The sequence below is a fragment of the Salarias fasciatus genome, chromosome 14, assembly GCF_902148845.1.
Source record: "Salarias fasciatus chromosome 14, fSalaFa1.1, whole genome shotgun sequence".
Classification (NCBI taxonomy): domain Eukaryota; kingdom Metazoa; phylum Chordata; class Actinopteri; order Blenniiformes; family Blenniidae; genus Salarias; species Salarias fasciatus.
The window spans coordinates 29,395,347-29,418,538 of NC_043758.1; the positions used below are offsets into that span (position 1 = coordinate 29,395,347).

Sequence of the window (23,192 nt, forward strand, 5' to 3'; positions counted from 1 at the left end):
AGTTTCCCTCAGCAGTGGCATTTTGTGGTCTTGACAATCACCTTGAGTGTCATCATATTCTTTGGTGGGGTGATTGTACTGTATTCACATGGGAAATGCTGCTTTTTCAAAACGTATTTATGTGGCAGATGAAGCTGATTACATTATATGAGTTCAGTTCAGGTTTTAAAGACAGATTTTGGCTGCCGCATGTTTACTGCCACACTTTTGGCCTAAACGTGTACAGGATGGTCTGTCCCCTTTCAAAAGATTGCAGAACTGATCATTTCAGGTAAATACAGAAGTGTTAAGTCAGTATAATATATACTTCATCAACTGACCTTACAGTGAGAATATCAGCAGTTTGAGTACAGCATCCATTCATCCATCCCTCCTCTATACACCTTTACCCTGTTCAGGGTCGCTTTTTGTTGGAGCCAATCCCGGCTGATCATCTTCAGGATACACCTGGACACGTCTCCAGTCCATCACACACAGAGACAGACAACTACACCCTCACATTTGCACCTTGGGGCAGTTTAGGGTAACCGATTAACCTCACATGCATGTTTTAGGACTATGGAAGGAAACCGGAGAACCTGAGGAAATCCATGCACACACAGGGAAAAAATGCAAACTCCACACAGAAAAGCCAGTATCTGAACCCTTTGTCACCATGAGGCGAGAGCACGAACCACCAAGCAGCTGGATGTGGAGGGATAAAATATTAATGCCTTGATGGAATTCCACCCTTATTCAAAATTGTTTGCTCCTCTTTTTTTCCCTGCTTGTGGATCAGTGGAAGTGTTGTAGAAATTATTTTAAGTAAGTAGCGGCGACATAGAGAGTCACTTAAACAAATAGTGTGTTTGACATGGTTCAAATAAATCACTTAAATTAACACTTAAAATATAGTGCATTTTTAATTGCCAGAAGCAGACAGTGACACACACTGACATTCACAGTGAAGGGTGATTTAGTGTCACCAATCAACAGACAGATATCTATCTATCTATCTATCTATCTATCTATCTATCTATCTGTCTATCTGTCTACTGATCGATTGCTCTAGATCAAAAGCTACATAGATGTAATTGTAAATGTCCAGTGTCTGTATTGTGAATCCTGGTTTAATTATTTTGCTGATTAGATTTCTAAATGAGTTCATATCAATTTACCAGAGGAATTTATTTCATTTTAGTGCAGATAAAATGTCTCTATGGTGTTGGACTGTTGGCATTTTAAAATTTCCAATTTGAATAAAAAGTCAGAATTATATTTTTGTCAAGGCTCTGCGGGAAACTCAACTCCCACTCCAAATTTTCATGCTTTTTTTTTTTTTTTTTGCAAACTATAGTTCAGACCTTGTGTAGCTGCTTTACACTTTTACAGAGGATGGTGGCACCAGAGTGCAGCAGGAACCTGTCTGTGTGTATGTGAGTGAGTGTGTGTGTGTGTGCGCCTCTGCAGCCGGTGTGGCTCCTGGTGGGGATCACTGCAGCAGGAGCGCTGAAGCAGAGACGAGCAGGAGGTTGCACTCAGTCACGTGTTGCATAAATTAGATTTTGGAGACGGGCGACCATCGCTCGGCCCCCACATCGTTTGCTTTCATTTAGCGCGCAGCAGCAGCACACAGAGAGAGGAGCGCGTGTATATGTGTGTGTGTGTGTGTGTGCGTGTGTGAAAGAGAGAGAGAGAGAAAGAGAGTGTGTGCATGCGATCCGGCGGGCAGTGGATGCCGATAAGTTGATAACATCAACCAGAAGAGGAGCGGAGGAAAGTTTCGCAAGTTTTTTTGCATTCTTACTGTGAATCAATTTGACAAAAGTGGGAACTGAGCGGCGCAGAGCTCCACCGTCCCTGGCACAGCGCGCACGCTTCGTCCTGACATGGATGTAACTTTAACTCCGGCTTCATGAGGGATCACTGAGGAGGAGGACTTCAAAACTCGACTTCCAGCATCTCAACGGGGACACGCATGAATGTGAGTATGCAAAACTCAAACTGATGGAAGTTTGAGAATCACTTTCTCTCATCTCGCTTCTTTCATGCTTTACGCACAAAATGCGCTTTTTCTCTGCGGTGCACGGTCACGCAGTCCACCTCAGATATCTTCAAAAGTTCAGATTAGTTTGAAGTTTAACTTGTGTAAATTTTATGTAACCAGTGCTAGAATAAAAAAACTTCTGAGGGAATGGACTGTGCCTGAAACGTCCTTGTATTTGTAACGGCACTCCAAGCGTCACCTTCCACGACTCTGAAGAGCAGCCAGAAAGGTTTCACTGCCCGCTTTGTCTCACCTTATTAAACCCTCCATCCCCTCTCTGAGACGGTGACATTCCCTTCAATTCGGCCATGGAGTTATTGTCTTATCCTCCGACGGCTGCTGCCGTTTTGCCTCCCTCTCACTCCGCTTGAACACACACCAAACGATCACCCACATGTGGGCGCAGTCGCCATGAAGGCGGACTTGTGTTCACTGACCGTGAAGAGGTGTTTCTTTCCCTCAATTAATGAATTAATTAGGTCTCCACTGGGGTCCCTCACCGCCTCAAAGTGATGGTTGCCATGATGCAAATGCGTAATTACGCGAGGTTTTCTTTCAAAGTCAAGACTCCACAGCCACTGAGGCTCCTCCTTTCACCTTTTTTTTCCCTTCTCTCCACGAGACATCACTTGAAGGGAGCAGACACCCAGCTTTTGGGTGGTTTCATGTTGAAGTTGATGCTGTCAGATTTGGACAGAAACTGTTCAATGTAAACTATATGAATTGATGATTGCATTGCTTTCATCCATGCACTCCTATTTTGTACATTTTTTTAGCATAATCATAGCATTTCTTTCCTGCAACAACTCTGTCTGTTGAACTAATGATATGGATCTATTGATCCATTCATCTTTTACGCTGTTATATCTGATTTAGGCTACAGATGAGTTGATCAAAGCTGACTCTGGGCGAAGGCAGGGTGCACTCCGAACAGTTCACCAGATCACACGGGGAAAATGCAGAGAGACAGACAGTCCAACACGAACTCTCATTCACACCTACAGGCAGTTTCAAAGTCGGAATTTAACTTGAAATGCAGTAAGACTGTGGGTGGAATGCAAACCCAGAAAAGAAGAAGAAGAAGAAAAAAAACTCATAAAAGCTCCAAATCCAGGAACAAACTGGAGATATTGTGAGGTCAGAGTGCAAAATGATGAGGTGCTGTGCAATCTAAACTCAGAAAAAAGATTAAAATGAAAGAAAAGAGTTCATGGACAAAAACTCTTATGTGTAAAATGTTTTGGGAGGGCTTTCTTGGTACCTTTCTGTGCGATTTGCATGTTCTTCCTGTGCATTTTCTTAGGGTTTATTCCTACAGTCCAAAAACATGCATTCATGAGTCTAATTGATGAGTTTAACTGAACTCTAATGCTTATAAGTGTGTGTTTGTGTGTGTGAGTGTGTGTGCACGAGTGTGTGCATATGATTGTCTCCCTGTGATGGACAGCCTGTGTACTCTGCCTTCACCCATCGTCCACCGAGATCGGCACCAGTCCTCTGTGACTGTCAGTTTGATTAAGTGATATCGAAGACAGATGTAAAAAGAAAAAAATCTGTTTGCCCAAAAAACAAGCAAAAAAAGGGATTTCTTACCTGTGCAATAAACTTCGGTTGTCATAGGTTGTTTGAGATAAACGCCTGGAATTTCTGCAGTTTGTTGGTTATTGCATTTAATTTGATGCAGTTAGAGTGCTGTACAGATTCCGTTGCTAAAAAAAAAAGTAAATAAGCAAAAATATTTGCAGAAATCTTGTCTCAGTGAGACGAATGTGGCTCACACAATGCAAATGTTCCTGATGGCAGGGTTTTGGGCAGGAATATTCAGGGCGCTTTCAAAGCTACAGATTGGAAAATTAGACCCAATTTGAATCAGTGCACACAAAGAGACTGCAGGTAGCTCAACAATGGACATCGCACTGCTGTAGAGCTCATTTTTTCCATTGTCATGACTCTGTCCGAGTGAACAGAATCACTTCAGTTTGAAAAAATCAGATCGACAAACTATCTCTATTAAAATATGTTGAGAGTGTTGTAATTATTAGCAGTATTTGCTTGGTTTTGTAAAACTATAGAGATTTCCATCATGTATACTTTGCACCACAGTAAAGAAAAACTTGAAAGTTTAAATTGAAAGATTATTTTGGCACTAGTTCACTGGTCCATCCCACTCAGACCACTGGGTTAAACAGATCATGTGATAGGCACGCTTGAGTTTGCTTAATTTTATCTCCTCATCAACACAACCTGAACATTTAGGGGTTTAAAACTTTACTCGAATGGTTCTGTCCAGATGGCGGTAGGATTTGAACCACCAAATTTTCAGTTCTGAGCTTGCTTTTATGATCTCTAGGCCACCACTGCCGCAAGTCCCAAATGTCCCAATCATGACAATTAAAGGAATTTCTTCCCTTCACACGAAAACTACTCGAAGCAAACAAAGAGCATTATATGGACCTTTAAAACCAATCCAGGAATTATGTCATAAACCCTTGGTACAATGCATGAAGCAATCCGTCACCAAGACTCGTCTCTTGTAGCGTACACATGCTCTTGATGAAGCTAGTTTTCTGAACTCTTCCAGGAAAAGGGGAATAAAAAGCAGAAGATATGTGTCTAGCTGGTGGGTCACGCTGACCCCGCCCTGGCTGCGGTTTTACTCGTCTATTGGCAGCGTCGTCATCAGTAAAATGACTCATTCAAGCGTCGCCTTCGGAGGGTTTATGCCAGATGGCTGTCACCTCTGGAGTTCCTTTTATTATTTATGACTGGTATCTGTCATTTGAAATAAATCATGGACATCAGTGCCCGAACGTGTGCGAACCCCCACTTTGCTGCCCACTGCAGTGAGGCTGGATGCCACTCTTCACACACGGGGTGAACTTTTACCTTAGTTGTAGCACTGCTGCTGTTGTTGCACCCCTGCTACTGTAACTCGACGCACATGTGTTTTCAATGATGCAACCGCTCGTGCCGCCAGTGCAATGTCAGACGGTGTCGTCTTCAAAGATATTAGGTGTGTGTTTTTTCATTCAGACCATCTTGAACAAACAGCTGAACCGACTCATGCTGCTCTTGCTGTGGGAAAGGTATGATCCTGGTTGTCACGGCCCCTCTCAGCTGAAGGGTCCACCAAAGCGAGGAGGAAAAATAAAAGGGCAGTCTGCGTGCTTTCCCAATGCTATGTTTGTTATTGCCTCGACGAGCGCATACATCTGAGGCCTGTGATGACTTTTCCTGGCCTCCTTACATGCCCAGGGACTGAAGTTTCAAAGACTAATGCAGGGCACAGAAACGCGGCACGAAGTCTGGCAAACACTCAGAGCATTCTAGTTTGCTTTGTGCTAAGCCTGTCATCCTCATGTCCAGTCAATCTGCAGCTCTGTCTGTGGTTTCCATTATGGCTCCATTGAGCCTCAGGCAAGCTGGCATGTTCTGGAAACCACAGAAGTTTTCTTTGAGTTAACTGGAATCATGACATGGAATTAGAAGCTCATTTTACATACTCTGTCACCATGGTCGTCCCTGTTGGCCTGTTGGTGGTGAAAATAGTTTTGGTTGTGATAATTAACGCAGTGCAGCTGAGGAATTATATTTGGCGATTATGTTTTAATGTTTTGATACACAAGATCGATTTCGGTCAGGTCTGTATCTTTGCAAATCAGATATTAGGCTCAGGAAAGTACCTCATTTATTCCTGAGACATTATCCATAATATTGTGTATGATTGTAGTTTAAGATACGAGCTTTTGACAAGTATTTGGCAATTATTACCGACAAGAGTCTGTTCCCAAGATATTCTGAGATGAAATGATATGACTTGGCGCTGCGATCTGGGATAAACCCACAGTTTAAATTCTGTTGCTTTCACACAATTTTCAAAAAGACGGTTGGTAGTCTTCAGTCTAATGTATGTTATGGCTCAAAGGGGGAGGCAGCAGGGTTTGTTTAAATATATCATCAGCTGTCAGGCATGCCAAACCAAAAGGGCTTGATAGAAAGACAAAATACTTCACAAAAAACTGAAAAGCCAAATATAAATAAGCAAATACGTTCTCAGCTTAAGAACTAATGTTTTGCCAAACGTGGTCTCGAACCACATGGAAGAGGGAGAAGTGCTACACTAATCTCCTCACACTTACACACTGCCAGGGATTTCAGTGCTGATATCCGTCATGCTCGCAAAGTCTTCAAGAATGAACTTCACTGGATTCAAACAGAGGTTTCATTCTGTATGTAAATCCTACAAACCTTGGATTTAGCCGGTTGACTTGATTTTAAAGGATTCAAAGAAAGTGGGTCGACACTATAGTTCCTGCTAACAATGAGGTGCGCACAGTGTGTTGCACACATGGAAAAGGTTTAATATTCAGGCAGTTGCAATATTTTAATAAAAGTCATTAACAGTAATAGAGACTCTTCATGATCTCGAGCAATGATGCAAGTTAAATGTTTGAATCCAAACCACAATAGGATTTGCTTACTAATTGCTTCAGCTTCTAACCAACAGCAGCTTTTCTGTGCTGTCTTGCTTTCCTGCATGAGTAAACCCTCGCTGCTAAGTGGCTACTAACTTTCCAACATACTTCCAGTGACTGAGGCCTGCGTCAGTATTTGACAGGGCTTGTTATATATCTTCAGTGGACGTCTCAGCTTTTCAAAACTTTTCTCTGACTTCACATGGAGTATTTTTAAACCATATGTCCTACTCAACCTGGTATTGTGCAATTAGCTTACCCAGCTGTGTCTGCTGTATCCATTAGTCCGCACTGCTCTGCAGAGGTCCTCCAGCGCAGCTCAACCAGAAAGTGCATTATTTCAGTTGTGGCATTTGGTCAAAGATTCTGGCCTTGGAAAGCTATCCTTTGTTGCTTCAGAGAAATCTTTGTAAAAGTTCATCCCCAATGTTGCAGTAAAGTAAATCAATACTGAGGCTTTAAAGTTCAAGTGCTGTCAGGATTTCCAGCCTGTCATGGATGTGCTTACGTTCTGTGCCAAGAACAGCACTCACAAAACAACCCAAAGTATGGTGTGTAACGGTGAATTTGCAGAGCTTAGCTTTTATGGTCTTGTCATTTGCAATTATTACGGTCTCTGTGAAAGCAATAGAAGCAATATGAATTACAAATAAATATGGCAAATTGCAAGCTCATTTTCAGTCTTAAAAGCTGTTAAATATTCTTAGGCTACTAACACATAAAACTTGTTGCACTGTTTCTCACATCATATTTCAAAACAAGTGGGGCTCCGAGGTTTCTCGCTATTCACACTAAGGTAAATTCAAACCGATGTATGACTTCAAAGCTAGCATCTTCAGCGTTGCAGGATCCGATTCATGGCAAACTGAAATTAGCCCTGGAATCCTGTGTGTGTATGGCCGAGTTCCAGCAGACCTCAATTACAATGCTGCAGAGCCAGAAAAAGGGAAAGAGGTAGACTGCATGGAGCCCTTCAGTTCTGCCGTACTACTCCGTCACTCAAACACACTGTTACCACCATGGCTAAGACAGATCACCACACTGCGCTCAGGGACACATGGGAGGCATTTACCGTGCACACACTCACTCACATGCTTACACTCAGATACACAGATGTTTCGGGAGCTTTCCTGTGAAATTGCAGCTATCAGTTAAACCACTAGGGGGCTTCTCAAACAAGAAACAAGACTTTCTGTAGCCATTTCAATAAAATTGCAAACAAATGAAAGTGGTTATGAATTGCACACATTTAGAAAGAACAACAGACAATTGGAAGGGAGTCTTCTTATTTAATTAAAGTGACACAATAATCTTTTGTGTGCCAAGCACTTGGTGGTTTTGGATTATCCTGCAGATGGTGGCAGTTCTTACTGAACAATTTCCACATTTCTCCTCAGTGACTCTCATGCTCAGTTTCAGATCTTCTGCCTCGCTGTGGGCCTTTGCCTATTGTTTAAATGATAGTAATAAGAAAAAAAATCGAATACCCCTGCTGCTTTCAAATATCCATATTTGAATATTTCCACTTTGATATACTATTCAAACTCTTAATTCTCAACAGATATATAACTGTTTGCCCAGGGAAATGATTCATAGAGGAGAACTTTAAAATTCAGTTTTCCATGTGATCTTAATGTGGTGGCAAATATTAATGGCAGGACCGTAAGAGGGAAACTGCTGTGTACTGAGCACACTGTGTAGGCTGGTAAAGGGGATTCTTGCACCTTTTTAATTAGGGCTGAACAGCAGCAGCCAACAACTCCTTGTCAGAGGTGGTATGCTGTGGCCTGTGGTTTTTATGTTTCTTCAGCAAAGGAGAACTTTCTGGTATGCGGGAGGAACAAGGTGTTGAATTATTAGGTGGATTTAGATCTGTAGGAAAACGTTATGTGCTGGATCTATTGTATGTGGCATGTTTTGGATTAGAGCCAAGAAAACATGTAGGAAATATTTTTCAAGCAGATCCTTCTTAAACTTGCTGCATAAATACTACAGTCTGTGTTTCTGTAGGGTTTTGATATCGCTCAACTTTTCCTCTTTGTGTGTCCACAGGTTTAAAGCAGAGAGGCCATAATGAAGACAGCTGCCAAGGGTTTTGGGAAGTCAGTAATGGAGCCATTGCAGTGTGAAAGCCGGTGGAGCAAACGGGTAGTACTAATAGTGTATGTGATCCTGGAGCTTCTCTCTGTCCATTCTCCAATGGCTCTGGGGACTCTTGAGCTCCAGCTAGATGAAGAGCAACCAGCAGGAACAATTGTTGGTGACATCAGTGCAGGACTTCCACCAGGCGTCACGGCATCTTTGTACTTCATCTCAGACCACGAGGGCACAGGAGTGGGCAGCGACTTGGACATAGATGAAAGTACAGGCATAATAAAAACAGCCAAAGTCCTGGACAGAGAATTGAGGGATCGATACAACTTCATTGCGGTCACCATGACTGGTGTGACTGTTGAGGTGACGATTAAGGTGAATGACATAAATGATCATGCGCCGAAGTTTCCCAGAAAACAGGTCACGTTTCAAATCCCCGAGCAGACAGCTATCGGCACTCGGTTTCCTCTGGAGCCAGCTGTTGATAGTGATAAAGGGCAGCTGACGACACAGGGTTACCTTATCAAGGATGGAAATGTTGGCCAAGCGTTCACTTTGGAGACCAGGAGAGGAAGCAGTGAGGTTCTCTTTCTGGATTTAGTAGTTAACGCCATGCTAGACAGAGAGAAAAGATCCACATATACCTTATCTTTGGAAGCCTTTGATGGTGGTTCCCCGAAAAGGACTGATCAGATGATACTAGATATTACTGTACAAGACATCAATGACAACGCTCCTGTTTTCAACCAGAGCCGCTACCATGCTATTATATCTGAGAACCTCCAACCGGGGAGTAATATTCTGCAGGTGTTTGCCACAGATGCTGATGAGGGCGATAATGGGATGGTGCTGTATGAAATCAACAGGCGGCAAAGTGATCCGGATCGTTACTTCGTCATAGATTCTCGCACCGGAGTCATCACCCTCAACAAACCACTAGACTTTGAAATGAGGAGAGTCCACGAGTTGGTGGTCCAAGCTCAAGACAACGCCACCCACCCCGAAGTGACCAACGCGTTCGTCACCATCCACGTCAGGGACTACAACGACAACCAGCCCACGATGACCATCATCTTCCTCAGTGAGGATGGATCTCCCAGAATCTCGGAGGGGGCACAGCCAGGCCAGTATGTTGCCCGGATCTCAGTCACTGATCCAGATTATGGAGAGTATGCCAACGTCAACGTTTCACTGGAAGGAGGGGATGGAAAGTTTGCCTTGACCACAAAGGATAGCATCATCTATCTCATCTGTGTGGATCAGATTCTTGACCGGGAGGAGCGGGACAACTACGAGCTGAGGGTGATGGCGACAGACTCGGGCACGCCTCCTCTCAGGGCCGAGTCCTCCTTTGTCATCCAAGTGACTGACGAGAACGACAACCCTCCTCTGTTTGACCAGTTGGTGTACAGACAGGTAATCCCTGAGGTGGTGTTTCCTGGCAGCTTTGTGCTACAGGTAACAGCTCGAGACAAAGACCAGGGGCCCAATGGGGACATCAGCTATAGCATCCTACAAGACCAGAGTGCTTACTACAGCTGGTTCAGTATAGATTCTATTACGGGCATCATCACGACTCTCTCCCAGCTGGATTATGAAAAAAACCCTAATCCCAGTATAACTGTGGTGGCCACAGATGGAGGGAAGCCACCTCTTTCCTCCACAGCGGTGGTAAACATTGTACTTCAGGATGTAAATGACAACGAACCCGCGTTTGAGAAAAACCTCTACAACGTGTCAATAAAGGAGAACACAGCCCCGGGGACCTGCATTCTGGAGGTAGGACATTTTCTCAAAGTTTCATTTCATTAAAAGTTGGTAGATTGATTGATTTTTATCAACACTCCCACACTTAACGCTCAGCTCATGACAGAGTCCGCACTCAACCTAGGGGCAAATGTGGAAAGCATAACAAATCGAAATTTATGAGATAAATAGAAGAGAATTTTGTTGATTCTGTTCTTCCCCCTTATTTTTTATGGTAACGTTGTTTAAGTTGGAAGCCCTTTCTGAGGATTTACCTGCGGTTTTAGGCCAAGACGATCTCCTCTTTGGCTGTCCTCTTCTTCACCTCTCAAAAGGTTTCCAGGGTAACTGAGGCAGTGTAAAGTCCTCTGTCAGCTGCGGCACAAAGGGGTTTTCACATATTCACAGGCAGAGACAAATTCGGGGCTTTATTCAAAGAAATAGATGTCACTTCACTCTCAAAAGGCACCTTAATTAGGCTCGTTGAGCGTGAGAAAAAAATGGCCATAGGCAACAAGATGAATTAAAGTTCAGACAAATTACAGGATCTGATGTGACTGCGGTCTTGTGTCTTTGAAAAATATTTTGTTCTCAAGTTGGTCTCAGCCATCTAAAGACAGCAAGAAAAAGAAGCTCATCAGGTGTTTTGACATTTGAGACATTTTCCACATCGCTAAAACTGTGGTTCTCGTACAGTGGTTCATTGAAAACCTATCTTTTGTAAGTGCAGTAGTATTGCTTTGGATAAAGGTTTTGGAAATAGAGTGCACTCCAGATGGAGGGCCCAGCAGATGAGATCTTGGCCCCCTGATTGGGTTGTGGGAGCAGGAGGGGTGAAGGGAGGCGAGGCCCCACCGTGACACCTGGCCTCGAGTGGAGAATAGAAGCTATCGGGACGTCTTGAAGGAGCTCCTCTCATTATAAATCACAATGACCACAAGCATATGCGCAAAGAGGGAATGCACTAAAATTGATTATGGAATTTGGCAAGCTAGCCGAAGAATAATTAAAAAATGTATGTTTTGGAGAGCTGTAAAGTCCTGCGATCACTGTTTCCAGTGTGGGTTTGAGTTCATGTTCGATGAAAGTATGTGAAACCCAGATTGTGTTTTCTTTAAAACTTGCAGTTTTACCTTTCCTCTACTTTTCCCTACCCTGCTACCGGCTCTCAGACAGCTCTTAGAGCATGACATGCCTGATCAGTAGACTTAAAGTGTCCAAGTGTGAAGCAGTTCTTCAAAGCGGGCCTCTCGTGGGCCTGCCTGGATGCTACAGACATGTGTTTGGCGGGCCATGTGAGAACAGACTGCTCTTACTTAGGGGGCCAGCTCTACATCCAAACATCACAGCAAGACATCTGAAGGCTGGTTTTTCCTTTTCATGGACAAAATTTCCCCCTTATCCACACAATAAGCTGTCCAAAAGTCCACTACAATGTGCTTATTGTGATCGTTATTTAAAAGTTTTTTGAGGCTGCATTGATTTTTCTTTCCTCTGCAGGTCAGTAGTACAGCAGTTCATTCGATTAAGTCTCAGCACTTCACTTCTGCCTTTATGCCATTTAGCCATTTTCCACTGTACATGAATTTGTTTATACAGTACATGACTTCATAATTAGATGCGTGGGAGAAAAAAGTATCTAAAAATAAGAATTGAAGCCTATTAACAGTAATCATCTTGTATTTCAATATGTGAGATCCGCTGCAAAGAAAATAGGTCAACCTTGAGAGGGAAAAATCAAATGCAACATAAAAAAAAAAAAAATGTTTTAAAACCTTCAGCTGCATTGTGGAATGTATTTCATGAGACATTACTAAATCCATTCCCTGTTATTGCTTTATCCATCTGTGCATAGTTTTACTCGTTTCATTTATGTTTTGGGGGAGGGGCAAAGTAACGCCTGTAGCCTCCTTTGCATGCATCCTTTCATGCATCCATTTATTAGGCAGTGAAGTTCACTTTCCCTTCTTTCAAATCTCAGTTTTACATGCTTGCATGCCTGCAGCCACTCAAGAGGAACTATTACATTGCATTACATTGGTTTACATTTTATTACAAATGTGTAAAGTCCTATTTGGATAATGGGAGGGTAATTACCTAAAGGTCACTTCATTAGCTCTGTGAAGCATAAGGACGTTAGATTCCAGTCATGGAGTAAGAGGAGTAAAACAAGATGCTGTTAAAGATAATGAGGCACATGAGCCAGCTTTAAAATATCCAAATTCAGTAAAGGAAAGCTTGGTTTTCTTGGCGCTGAGGGTTTGACATTCGTCCCCATATGTGTTATTTTACTTATGAAGTAATGAAGCTTTTCAGTCGGTTTTGTCAGAATTCTGCACTGGGGAATAATTTACACCTCATATCATTGCGGTTTTTGGGGTAATTTGGAGGGTCTCTGCTAAGAATTGTCCCTCTGTCTGTTTTTGGGGGGTTGTTCTGGCTCCAGCAGAAAGGCGAGAGGGGGTCTCCAGGCAGCTGAGGGGGAAATGAACCCTGACAAGTGCTTGCATGAGTGGCGGAGGTGACACAGGCAGGGGGGCTTCCTTTTCTGACCGTTGGTCTGGCTCGATCCAAATCCTTATCTGATCTCACTTCGTTTCTCATTAGTTAGGTGTGAGGATAGGCCAGACCTAATTTTTAAACCCTCCTCTCCCTTGTTCATGGCAGAATGGACTGTTTGTTGTCGCTGCAGCCGCCCTCAGCAACGTGAGACAAACACTGATTGCAGATTTTGAAGAAGCAAACATTTTAGCCATTTCTCTTTTCACAGGCTGTAACCTAAACTTTCACATCTATCAGTTCCAAAAGTGTTTCCTGACTCGGTGACGGCTCCAAAAAATTTTTTTGCTTAACATCACTCAGATTGAAAAAACACTGGTGACACCGCGTTGGATTGTTACGCCGTGACTGTAATTTCTCGTCTGCAGCACTTTTATGAGTCTGCTAAGTTTCACTTCAGATATCTACACATGCAAAGTGTTTCTCAGCAATGTAACATACAGCAACACTTTAAAGTATTCATTATTTCACACTGAATTCTTTAAAGGCAGACTAGTTGAAAGAGGCACCTCAGAGAAGTGGCACTCTGAATCACTTCTCCCTTCCTGCCAACATAAAAGCAACCAGTCCCGGGGGAAAAAAGAATACTTGTAATTGCTCCGGAGAGAAAGTATGAATGATTGAATGAATGTGTTTCTTTCACACTAGACTCTCTCAGTTCCCACAGTCTTTTTTGTACAACGGCAACCACCTACGGGGAAGTGTTGGGCAGGTGCTAATAACACTGATCCCAATGTCCTCCAGTCTGTTTGTGGATATATGAAAAAAAAAAAGTTGGATTCTTCTGATCTAGAAATGTTAATAATGCCTCATGCAGCCAGGATTCAGGCAGCCACTGTTTCATTGCAGAAGTTGCTTTCTCTCTTGGCTTTGATAAAGCTGCATTGGTTTTTAAAGTCTACCTTTCCTCTTCATGAGGTGATTCTCATGTGCATTTATATACTGATGACACCATTATTTATAAATGAATTTCCTCCCTGTTAACTATACTGTCTTCATTACAGGCCAGCTTCAATATCGTCCAAATTGTTTTTTCTAGCCTCCATTTAGTTTCATACACAAATAAAATTGAATATATGATTTTCACACCCAAAAAATGCCACATGTAGAGTGTACCCTCAGAAGTTCCTCCATAGATGACTTTTAGATTGAGTAAGTTGAAAGCTATGGGTAGTAGACTCACATTTGAAACCCTCATAAATGTACTGCTCATAAAAGCTGGATGTTATTTACCATACTACCAGAGCATCATTCTGCACCCACTGCTACCTATGTTCTCTGATAAACTGGACAAACTCGCTGGATTAATTTAATTCAATCAATCAATCAATCAATTTATTTTTGTATAGCCCAGTATCACAACAACAGTTGCCTCAGAGGGCTTCAAGATGTTACATTGGTCGGTAAAAGTAAAAACAGTGAATAAGCATAATGGTAATATGTCAATATTTACAGTAACGAGACAGAACGAAGCAACCACCGCCTTCGACCCTCACATCCGGCAAGAAAAAACTCCAAAAACCCAGTGGGAAAAGAAGAAATCTTGGGGAGAACCACAGTATGGAGGGATCCCTCTCCCAGGGACGGACAGCTTTGGCAACAGCTAGCATGAGACAATAAGAAGTAAAGCCTAGGACAAATTTAAATTTAAAACACTCTTTCATATCTTCAGTCCATTCTTAGTATTACTGTAACAAGACCAATGTCAGTTCACATTTTAGTAGATTCATCACTCTGGTCATACCCAAAACCTGCACCTCCTTTGTTTGCTCCTCATTTGAGTTTTCTACTGCATATGACAGGAATTATACACAACAGATCTTCAGATTTTCTACATTTATACCACAAATACCATACAACCAATCATGAAGGACCATTGAAACTGCTTTCATCAATTAGTTTCTTCATATATACCATTATAAACACTGTAAATACAACCTTTCTTTTAATAATGAGAGCTAGTTCTAAATTGACCTACCTTTTAAAATAAAAGTGAAACCAATATAGCCTGGGGAAAAAAATTAAAAGTTGGAAAAATACAAGGTGAAGCTTTTGAAATTTATCATGAATGTTAAGTTGATTTTGGTGTGTCATTTGAATTTTATGATTATTTAATCATACGCATTTCTGTTTCTTGATTAAAATAGTGTTATTTTGGCACTTCATGTTTATTTTTAGCTCAATTTCAACAATATAAAGGAATTATTATCTATGTGTGTGTATGCATAAATCAAAAGTCAAGTGATTGTAGAGCAGTTGCTGTAGTAAAGCGCTTTATTTCCTGAACGACTGCCTGATTGCCTTTAGACTTTAAAGCCTAGGGTAGGCTATGTATTCCAAAAGCACTTTTTGTCATACTGACTGAAATGCTCCTTGCCCCCTGGGAGTAGTCAATACATTATATGTACGGAAAAAGGTGCGAAAAAAATCTGACAACTGTAGCGGCCAAAGGACAGTAAAAACTCCGACCAATCGTAAGGCGCGAACCGCTCTTAAGAAACCAATCAGATGCTTCCCCCCCCCCCTCGCATGAAAAATAGAAAGAAGCAGAGCGGGCGCGCGCGGCCGTTTTTTGTGGCGTTTTTCTCTTTACTGACGAGTAAGTGAATGACGATTATTGTCTCTAATGGCCTGCCATACGCGTTGTGTGCGGGCAGTCAGATAGGTTAACATGAGAGGCGATCAGAAACTCCGTGCGCAGCGCTTCCGCGTCCAGTGTGTTCCCCCCGTAACAGCGGGAGCTCCTCCAATGGGGTGGGAGCTGGGCGGGGCCTTGGGGAGATGCTACATTCGAATACATGCTAGTTTTCCAAGATCGCTGCCCCTAGCTTTAAAGCGATACTTCAACAGTTTGGCAAATTGGCCCATTTAGCGCAATTCCTTAGTCATTTCGAACAGCATACTTACTTTTTTGTGAGGGCGAGCTGTTGTTTATTCAGAGGCGAGTCGGGGAAGGTTTTCGGGACGGACACAATGGAAGTGAATGGTATTTTTGTTCCCCCTCGTCAAACTCATCAAATACACAATCCAACAACCCCAAAACACTTTGGTGGACACGTTAAAATCCGCACATTCACTACGCTGTGGAACACCAACAAATAATATTGTAGCGTTACGACACTGACGCAAATACTGGGAACTACTTTTTCTTTTGAAATCACTACGCCCAGACGCCATGTTTAGTAAGTAATTCCGTCTTAAAAATCTTCGCATAAACAACTCAATCTGGTAATTTTGCATTAATATTTCACAGCGTAGTGAATGTGCGGATTATAACGTGTCCACCAAAGTGTTTTGGGGTTGTTGGATTGTGTATTTGATGAGTTTGACGAGGGGGAATTTAAATACCATCCACTTCCATTGTGTCCGTCCCGAAAACCTTCCCCGACTCGCCTCTGAATAAACAACAGCTCGCCCTCACAAAAAAAGTAAGTATGCTGTTCGAAATGACTAAGGAATTGCGCTAAATGGGCCAATTTGCCAAAATGTTGAAGTATCCCTTTAAAGTTTAGGGAAAAAAACTTGAAATCCTCTGAAACTGCCAGGTTTTCCAACTGAGACGGACATATTGCTGCTTTGTCGCTCATTGCACGAACAAATGATGCGGCTTTTTCAAGCAAAACTTTACACAGTTTTCAAATTTGACTTCAGCATTTTCAAAATAAGCAAGACTAACTGTGGAGATGAAGGGACATGGTCAGATTCAGAAAGTTATTTTGGTACACAAACCATGTAATCAATTTTCACCCGGCATTTTTCTGGGGATGGTTTGTGTCAAATGAAATGTTCACTTGTCTCTTTTAATACCAGGCCGGCCTGTCTCCCTGTGAGGCTGGTTTAGCTTGAGGCAACCGAACTCTGTTTTTGGTCTTTCTCCTGTTTCTTTTTCCCCCTGCTAACTACCGAGCTTCACTGTGGCTCTGCGGTGTAACAGTATTTTCAGGCAATGGCAAAATTGCAGGAAACTGGATGTGCTACTTAATGTGTTCATGAATGTAATACTTCCTCGAGCACTTACTCCTGGGCCTAGCAAGGCCAGTGGAGCGAACATAAACACTGATGTACATCTGGATGGAGTGTGGGTGTTCAGGTCAAAGTTGCTGCGCTTGAGACAACCGAGCACATTTTATTGTGCTCAGATGTCCATCAGCAAATCTGCAGCTTCTCTCTTCTCCCATCAGCACAAAAAGAGGACAACGCTGTGGTAAAATGTTTTAATGTTATTGGACTGAATACAGGAGCGGAGAGGAAATGCTTGTGTTAGCGTAAAACACAAATGGTCAGACGAAGGACCCTGAATTTATGGACTGAAGATGCAACTACCAATTGAACTTGGGGGATCTTTTTGAGAGTAACAGATCATATAGGGACTGGAATTACTTCTGTGAAATTTGTGATACAGGTACATCCACCATAGTTTTAGTGGTTCCTTCACTTTTGCAGCCCCTCTGCTGATCACTGCTTTAGCATCGTCTGAAACTGCTGTCTCAACTCCTTCTTACTGGAGGAGGAACTGACTCATGGGCCGTTTACTCTATAAAGTTTTAAATGAAAATGCATCGTTTTTTGCCATTTCATTTCAGAAAAGTTTCACATTTACACAGAAATGTTTTGAAAATGATGTTAACCTCCATGGAAATTGCAGGACTTAGGAGCCATTTTTAAATAGTTGCATTTCAGTGGCTCAGATAGCTGTTGTTGTGAAAATGAACACCCAAAATGCTGCAAAAGTTGTCCATTTTCATTTGAAAAATCTTAGATGATATCTGTGGCATGTGTGATGAATTAACAAAACTCAGTTTATTTGTATTTACATGTTGCTAGTTCAATTCCAATAGATAGAGTATCTTCCTCCTCCTAGCTGATGCAGCTTCTCCTTAACTTATTTGGATTAACTCACCTGGAAAAGAGAGCTCAGATGTTTCACTGCTCTAATACAATGGCATGCAACTAAATGGCCCATCTTAGCAAGAAAATAAAAATAATACCACAAGAGTTACTGTTTTCAGTAACTGCAATATTTTATATGAATTAATATGATTAACTCACCAGCATAAAATAAACAATCAGTTATACAAATTTTCAATTTTCAAGACAGGAAAGTTTTTCACAAGAATTTTGAGATTTTTTTTCTTAAAGTGTCATCAGATAATGCAAAAAAACTTTCCGAAATCAAAAATTTATTAACCTCATGCATAAAAAAAATAGCAGCCAAGTGATCTTTAATATTTTATCGTGACTGCAAGAATGTAATGTCATGAATATTTGCTTCAAAGTGTGATATATTTGACAAACAAGTTCTGTTTACATCACCTTACTGATCGCTTTGGAATATTTTTCTGTTCTCGGAATGTATAAGATTCTTGCCATTTTTGGCGCATCCTGTGATGTTTGCTATTAAAATATGCAGCGCCATCTGAATGTTGGTATTTGTTTGCCGTTCATTATGCGAGTGGTGGAAACATGCAGTGTTGACAGGACTTCAGGGCTGTGATTCAGCAAAGTGGAGCACGGAGTTGTGAGGAACAAAAAGTGCTCTGGAGGGGCTTCCTGGCCACATCTGGCAAGGCAGGAAGACGGATTTATATGTCTCTCTGGTGGGACGCAAAATTTCATTAGGATAGTCTGTCCCTCAGCCTGAACTGCAGGTGAAGCCTGTGTGAAGGAGTGAGGAAAGAGACGGAAAGAAAACACTGGAAAGTCTCCGGAGGGACACTCCAGCCTCGAGCAGCCGTGACAAAGCTGCGACTCGGCGTACGGATCCAGCTGTTGATCCCTCTTTTAACATCGATCCCCCGACACCCAGGGGCGGGACACCCGTCTTCCAGTCTCGTCTCTGTTTGTGTATCTTTACTTTTTCTGCTTGACCAGACTTTTTATCTCTTCCTGCTTCCTTTTCCCACACTGCCATGTCCCCTCTGTGCTCCAATTACACCTCTTCACTTCCCCCTGTTTCCCTGCGGAGCGGCGACATGTGGATCGGAGCAGGTGAGAGCGGCACATCTGCCTGGCCGGGGATGCTCGGAGGGACTCCCCGGAGTGACACAATCTTGTGAATTTTATTCAGACCAGACTAACAGGCTTATCTCTCTGGCTTTCCGATGCAAGAAAGATGAGGTGTAAATTGCTGAGGGAGTGAAGTCAGACTGCAGGTGTCTCCAGTCACGTTGTCACACTGTTGTGTTCACGAACAAGAGGAGCACTTTTGCTTGACCCTTGTAAATAGAGACAATTATTCACTTTGCCTCCTCCTTTGAGACAAATGAATGGGGAAGGAGGCGAGACCTAGAGGCCGACTGTGATGGCGGCTGCCAGGCCTTCTGTTCTCGCAGCCCGTGGTCTCCCAGCACATGTGCAATGCAGTTGGCACCACTGAGCAAGCTGGGCATTAGGAAGCATCATCTGCTCATAATATTCATTTTGTTCCAATCCAAATCTGTGCTAAATCATCCGTCGAGTCCCCTGCTGTCCATCAGAAGCCACCAGACTGGAAAGCAGACGCTGAGTGACAGCTTGCCAGGTAACAGAAATCAGTAACCAGGAGACAGATTCTCACTCAGACAGTGGCACACACACCAGCTTTCAGTACGATGATGAACGGCGCAAGTTATATGCCAGCGTGTTGGAGTTTTACATTTATGACAAAAGTGCCCCTTCCTGGAACAGCATGCATACATAAATACACAGACCGAAAATATCTTAACCACTGAGCAAATGTCTCCAGATCCAGAACTTGACTGTTACAAAGAATGCTTGGTGTTTGTCTGCCAGAAACCTCAGCACCCCCTGTTCACTCCAGCCTTTCCGCGGCACCGACTGCCAGTTGGGAAAAAAAAAAAAAAAAAAAAAATGATTGAGAAAAAATGTTGTTGGGCCGAACCAGCTCGTAGAGTAAGTGGCGCATGCAGTCTCGGGGCGTGCGTCTGCTCGCAGTCGGATAACTTTTGATTTACAACCAAGTCCTATTAGGAAATGTGAAGAAGGCTAATCACTTAGATTTGCCAACGCTCTCGTTTCCCATGCGAGCGGTAGCTTATAGCGGAAGTAAGAGCTCAATAATGAGGTGGCTCAACGTTGAGTAAAATTCCAAGCTGTCTCCGTGTGAGGTCGAGACAATGCGGGACCGACACTGACACTGTTTGAAGAGGACGTTGTGCAGATGCTTGTTAACACTAATGATGTTATGAGAGTTATCAGCTTCTGTGTGAAAGACCAATTACTGCTCAGCACTGAACACTTAACCTCAAAACTTTCTAGTCTTGTCTTTACATATCCTTTTTCTTAACAGATCCAAGTAAATATTTTGACTATTTTTACCCACAGTTCCTCTTGTCACATCCAAGCTGTGCAGCAGTTTCACCAGTAAAAAGTGCTGCGATTTTGACTTCAAGAATAGAATCGAAAGAGAAAATTTAATATCGTTTTTCTTGTTCCAGGCCAATTTTCCTGACTAAGTACTTTTTCCAGCTTTGTAAGACACAGCATGACATGAGAGAGAAAGAAAAAAAAAGGCAAGCCGCACAGAGAAGGGAGGTTTGTAGGGAGGGAGAGACGCTCCACTTTTGTATTGCGGTTTGCCAGCGTTGTCTGTCTTGGCTTCAGACAGAAAGGCACCCAGTCCCGCTTCGACCAGCCTCCCAGTCTGGGTGTACTGATGCTCCACGGTGGTCCACCCTCACACTGCTGTTTGCATATCTTCAAGACTTCACCACGTCTACCAAAAAAAGTCCCTCGTGCTTTGAAGGGAGGGCATCTGTTGTGCCATTTCTATTCTTTGATAATGCATTCCCCTGCAGATTAGCTGCAATAAGAAGACAACTGCTTGGCTTGGTATTGACTTCCTTCGAATGCTAGGAGGTGAATTCAACATTTATAGAGGGAACTAATTACTGCAGGGTTGTGTAACTCATCAATAAAGCTAATTTGGTCGAGTGCTGCAAAATTTATGTGGGAAGTGGTGTGACGCTTCTCTTGTAGCCAGTGTCTTTGAAGGCCAACTGGTTGTTTAGATTGTTGTGTGCAGCCTGGTGCTGTGAGGAGTCTGGATGGAGGAGTCAGGAGCAGTGGGACTCTCTGCTGTAATTAGGCAGGGCTGGTATGCAAGACTCAAGATGTGTGATGTGGTATCAGAGCAGACGAGCAAAAAGTCAGAGATGATTGTGTGTGCGTGCGTGTGTGTGTTTAGATATTGTTTTTGTGGCAGAGATACTCTGCTCAGTGTCCTGGGTTCATCCCTGCATCTGTCATAAATGCAGCTTCTGAGATCCAAAACCATCAACAATAGAAGACTCAGGAGCAAAGAAAGTGATGAATCTGGTATTAATTTGGCAGTCCAAGGCTAAACCACAATCATGCACATCATTGCTCTGCACCACCCCTCTCACTTGTGCAGAGGCTGACTACTGACATGCTGCCAGTCACATTCAATTGTTGCACAACCACACTGAGTTGCAGCACCTTTGCAAGTGAAGTGAAAAGTCTTGATAGTATGCTTTTTGTGTTTAACTAAATGACCCAAGGACACTGCAAAGAAGGCCTCATTCAGAAGACATATGAAAAAAATACCTCGTGGTTGAATTCCCAGAAAAAAAAAGTATATATTGTTTGCAGCAGTGGAGTGAAGATTGAAATCGCTGCACACAAGGAGACAGTCAGCAATACAGAGCAGGCGAAATAATGGAGAAATAATATGTCGATGATTTCAGCAAGACGATGCATCATGGTAGAAGGTATGCAGACATCTGGTTTGGGACGCCGTGTCTAGTCAAACCTGGCGATGTCTATATAAAGAATCCCTGGAAATTATACAACATATATTTCATCAGACCCCTGCTGAAAGTTGAAAAGCTTCAAATCCCAGCCTGACATTGCTGTCATGTTCCACTGAGTATAGAGGCTCTTCTTTGACCATCTGTTACACTGAAGTCTTCCTCACTACACTGTGAGTTTTTCCATCACCAGCGATGCGCTGATAACAACAGGATGACTTCAAAATGTTTTTTGTAATGAACCTACAGCGGCTTCAGTACGACTTCCCTTTAGTGTGGCAGCAACACACACGTGTAATCTCTCTGGCCCCAGCGCGGGGGTGGGCAGATGGGAATGATCTTGGTTTGCTAACCTGTGCAGATCTTTGGTTTGATGCCTGGAGTGAAGTTAAAGCATCACCTGCTGCCAATTTTTGCCGTCAGAAACATGTTGCTCGCAGGCTCTGATTAGCCCAGACAGCGCAGAATGTGATTAATGTGGCAATTTACTCCTAATACGTGAAGTCACGGCATACTGGAGCTTAACAAACTTATGCCAAGATTGAGCTTGAACTAAGTGCTTTATTTCATGGCCGCACTTCTCCTGCTGGTCACTGAATAGATTTCTCTGAAAGGGAACTCAAGGGAGGAGTGTTGTTTTATCCAACTGTCTTTTATACTCGGTTTTTCCCAGAAAGCGTTGAAGGGAGCTAAAGCCAGTGCAAAAGTGAAAAACATGGTCTACTGACTACAATTCAGCAATTAACAGTTTTGCCTTGTCTCGACGGTGAGATAAAGCCAGACTACAATGAAAAAACATGCAGAGAGAAAATGGAAACTTAACCGGAAATCCAGAGAGAGTGAGAGAGCGGACTGATTAGAACCCAAAGCTCTGCAACAAGAAAAACATAATAGAGCAAAATTCAGTGATCGAAAGCAGACCAAATACATTGTGAAATGAATGCTTTGGGATCGTAAGTTGCAGAGACTTGCTACAGCTTCTACCTTCAAAGTGAAAGCCGATGGCCGCCGTCGCTGCGAGTTCAAGCTAATCACTCAATTTTTTACAGTTACAATGACTTTCAATGCACGAGAGGCGACAGCTCTACATTTATTTGAGGAATTTCGGTCCGGGCTGCTGGTGAAGTAGCTTTAACACGCCGGCTAGATACATTTTATCTAACAATTCAGCAGAAAGGAAGATGCATGGACCAGAAGTGAGGGTCTCTCCCTTCCCATCCATCCCAGCAAATTGCACCCTGATAAACCCTGCAAGCATTTTATCTGTTTTCAGCCTGCTCAGGCTTACAGATGGCATCTGAAAAAGTTTTCTGGGTTATATCCAAAGAATGTCGTCCCCATAGTTAACAAAGTGCAAGTTTCTTCCTCATTGAGCCGCGGAATAGGCAACAGCCGTTTGTTAGAATCGCTCGTTTCACGCTCATGATTTAATGCAGAAGCTACTCGAGTGGAGCCAGGATTTTTAATGTACATTATGATACAGTACATCCCTGAAGACTAACCCTCAGCACTGCGAGGATCCAG

At 42.8% G+C, this 23,192-nt stretch overlaps 1 protein-coding gene across 1 annotated transcript in view; it reads left to right on the forward strand.

The window, feature by feature from the left end:
* The first annotated feature begins 8,557 nt into the window (after positions 1-8,557).
* The window catches only part of LOC115400335 (protocadherin-16-like), an 86,462-nt gene continuing 71,827 nt past the window's right edge, over positions 8,558-23,192 (forward strand). Inside the window, exon 1 of the mRNA XM_030108140.1 lies at positions 8,558-10,374. Within this exon, the coding sequence (XP_029964000.1) occupies positions 8,575-10,374 (1,800 nt within the window). The 5' untranslated portion in view covers positions 8,558-8,574. The remainder of the gene's footprint in view (positions 10,375-23,192) is intronic.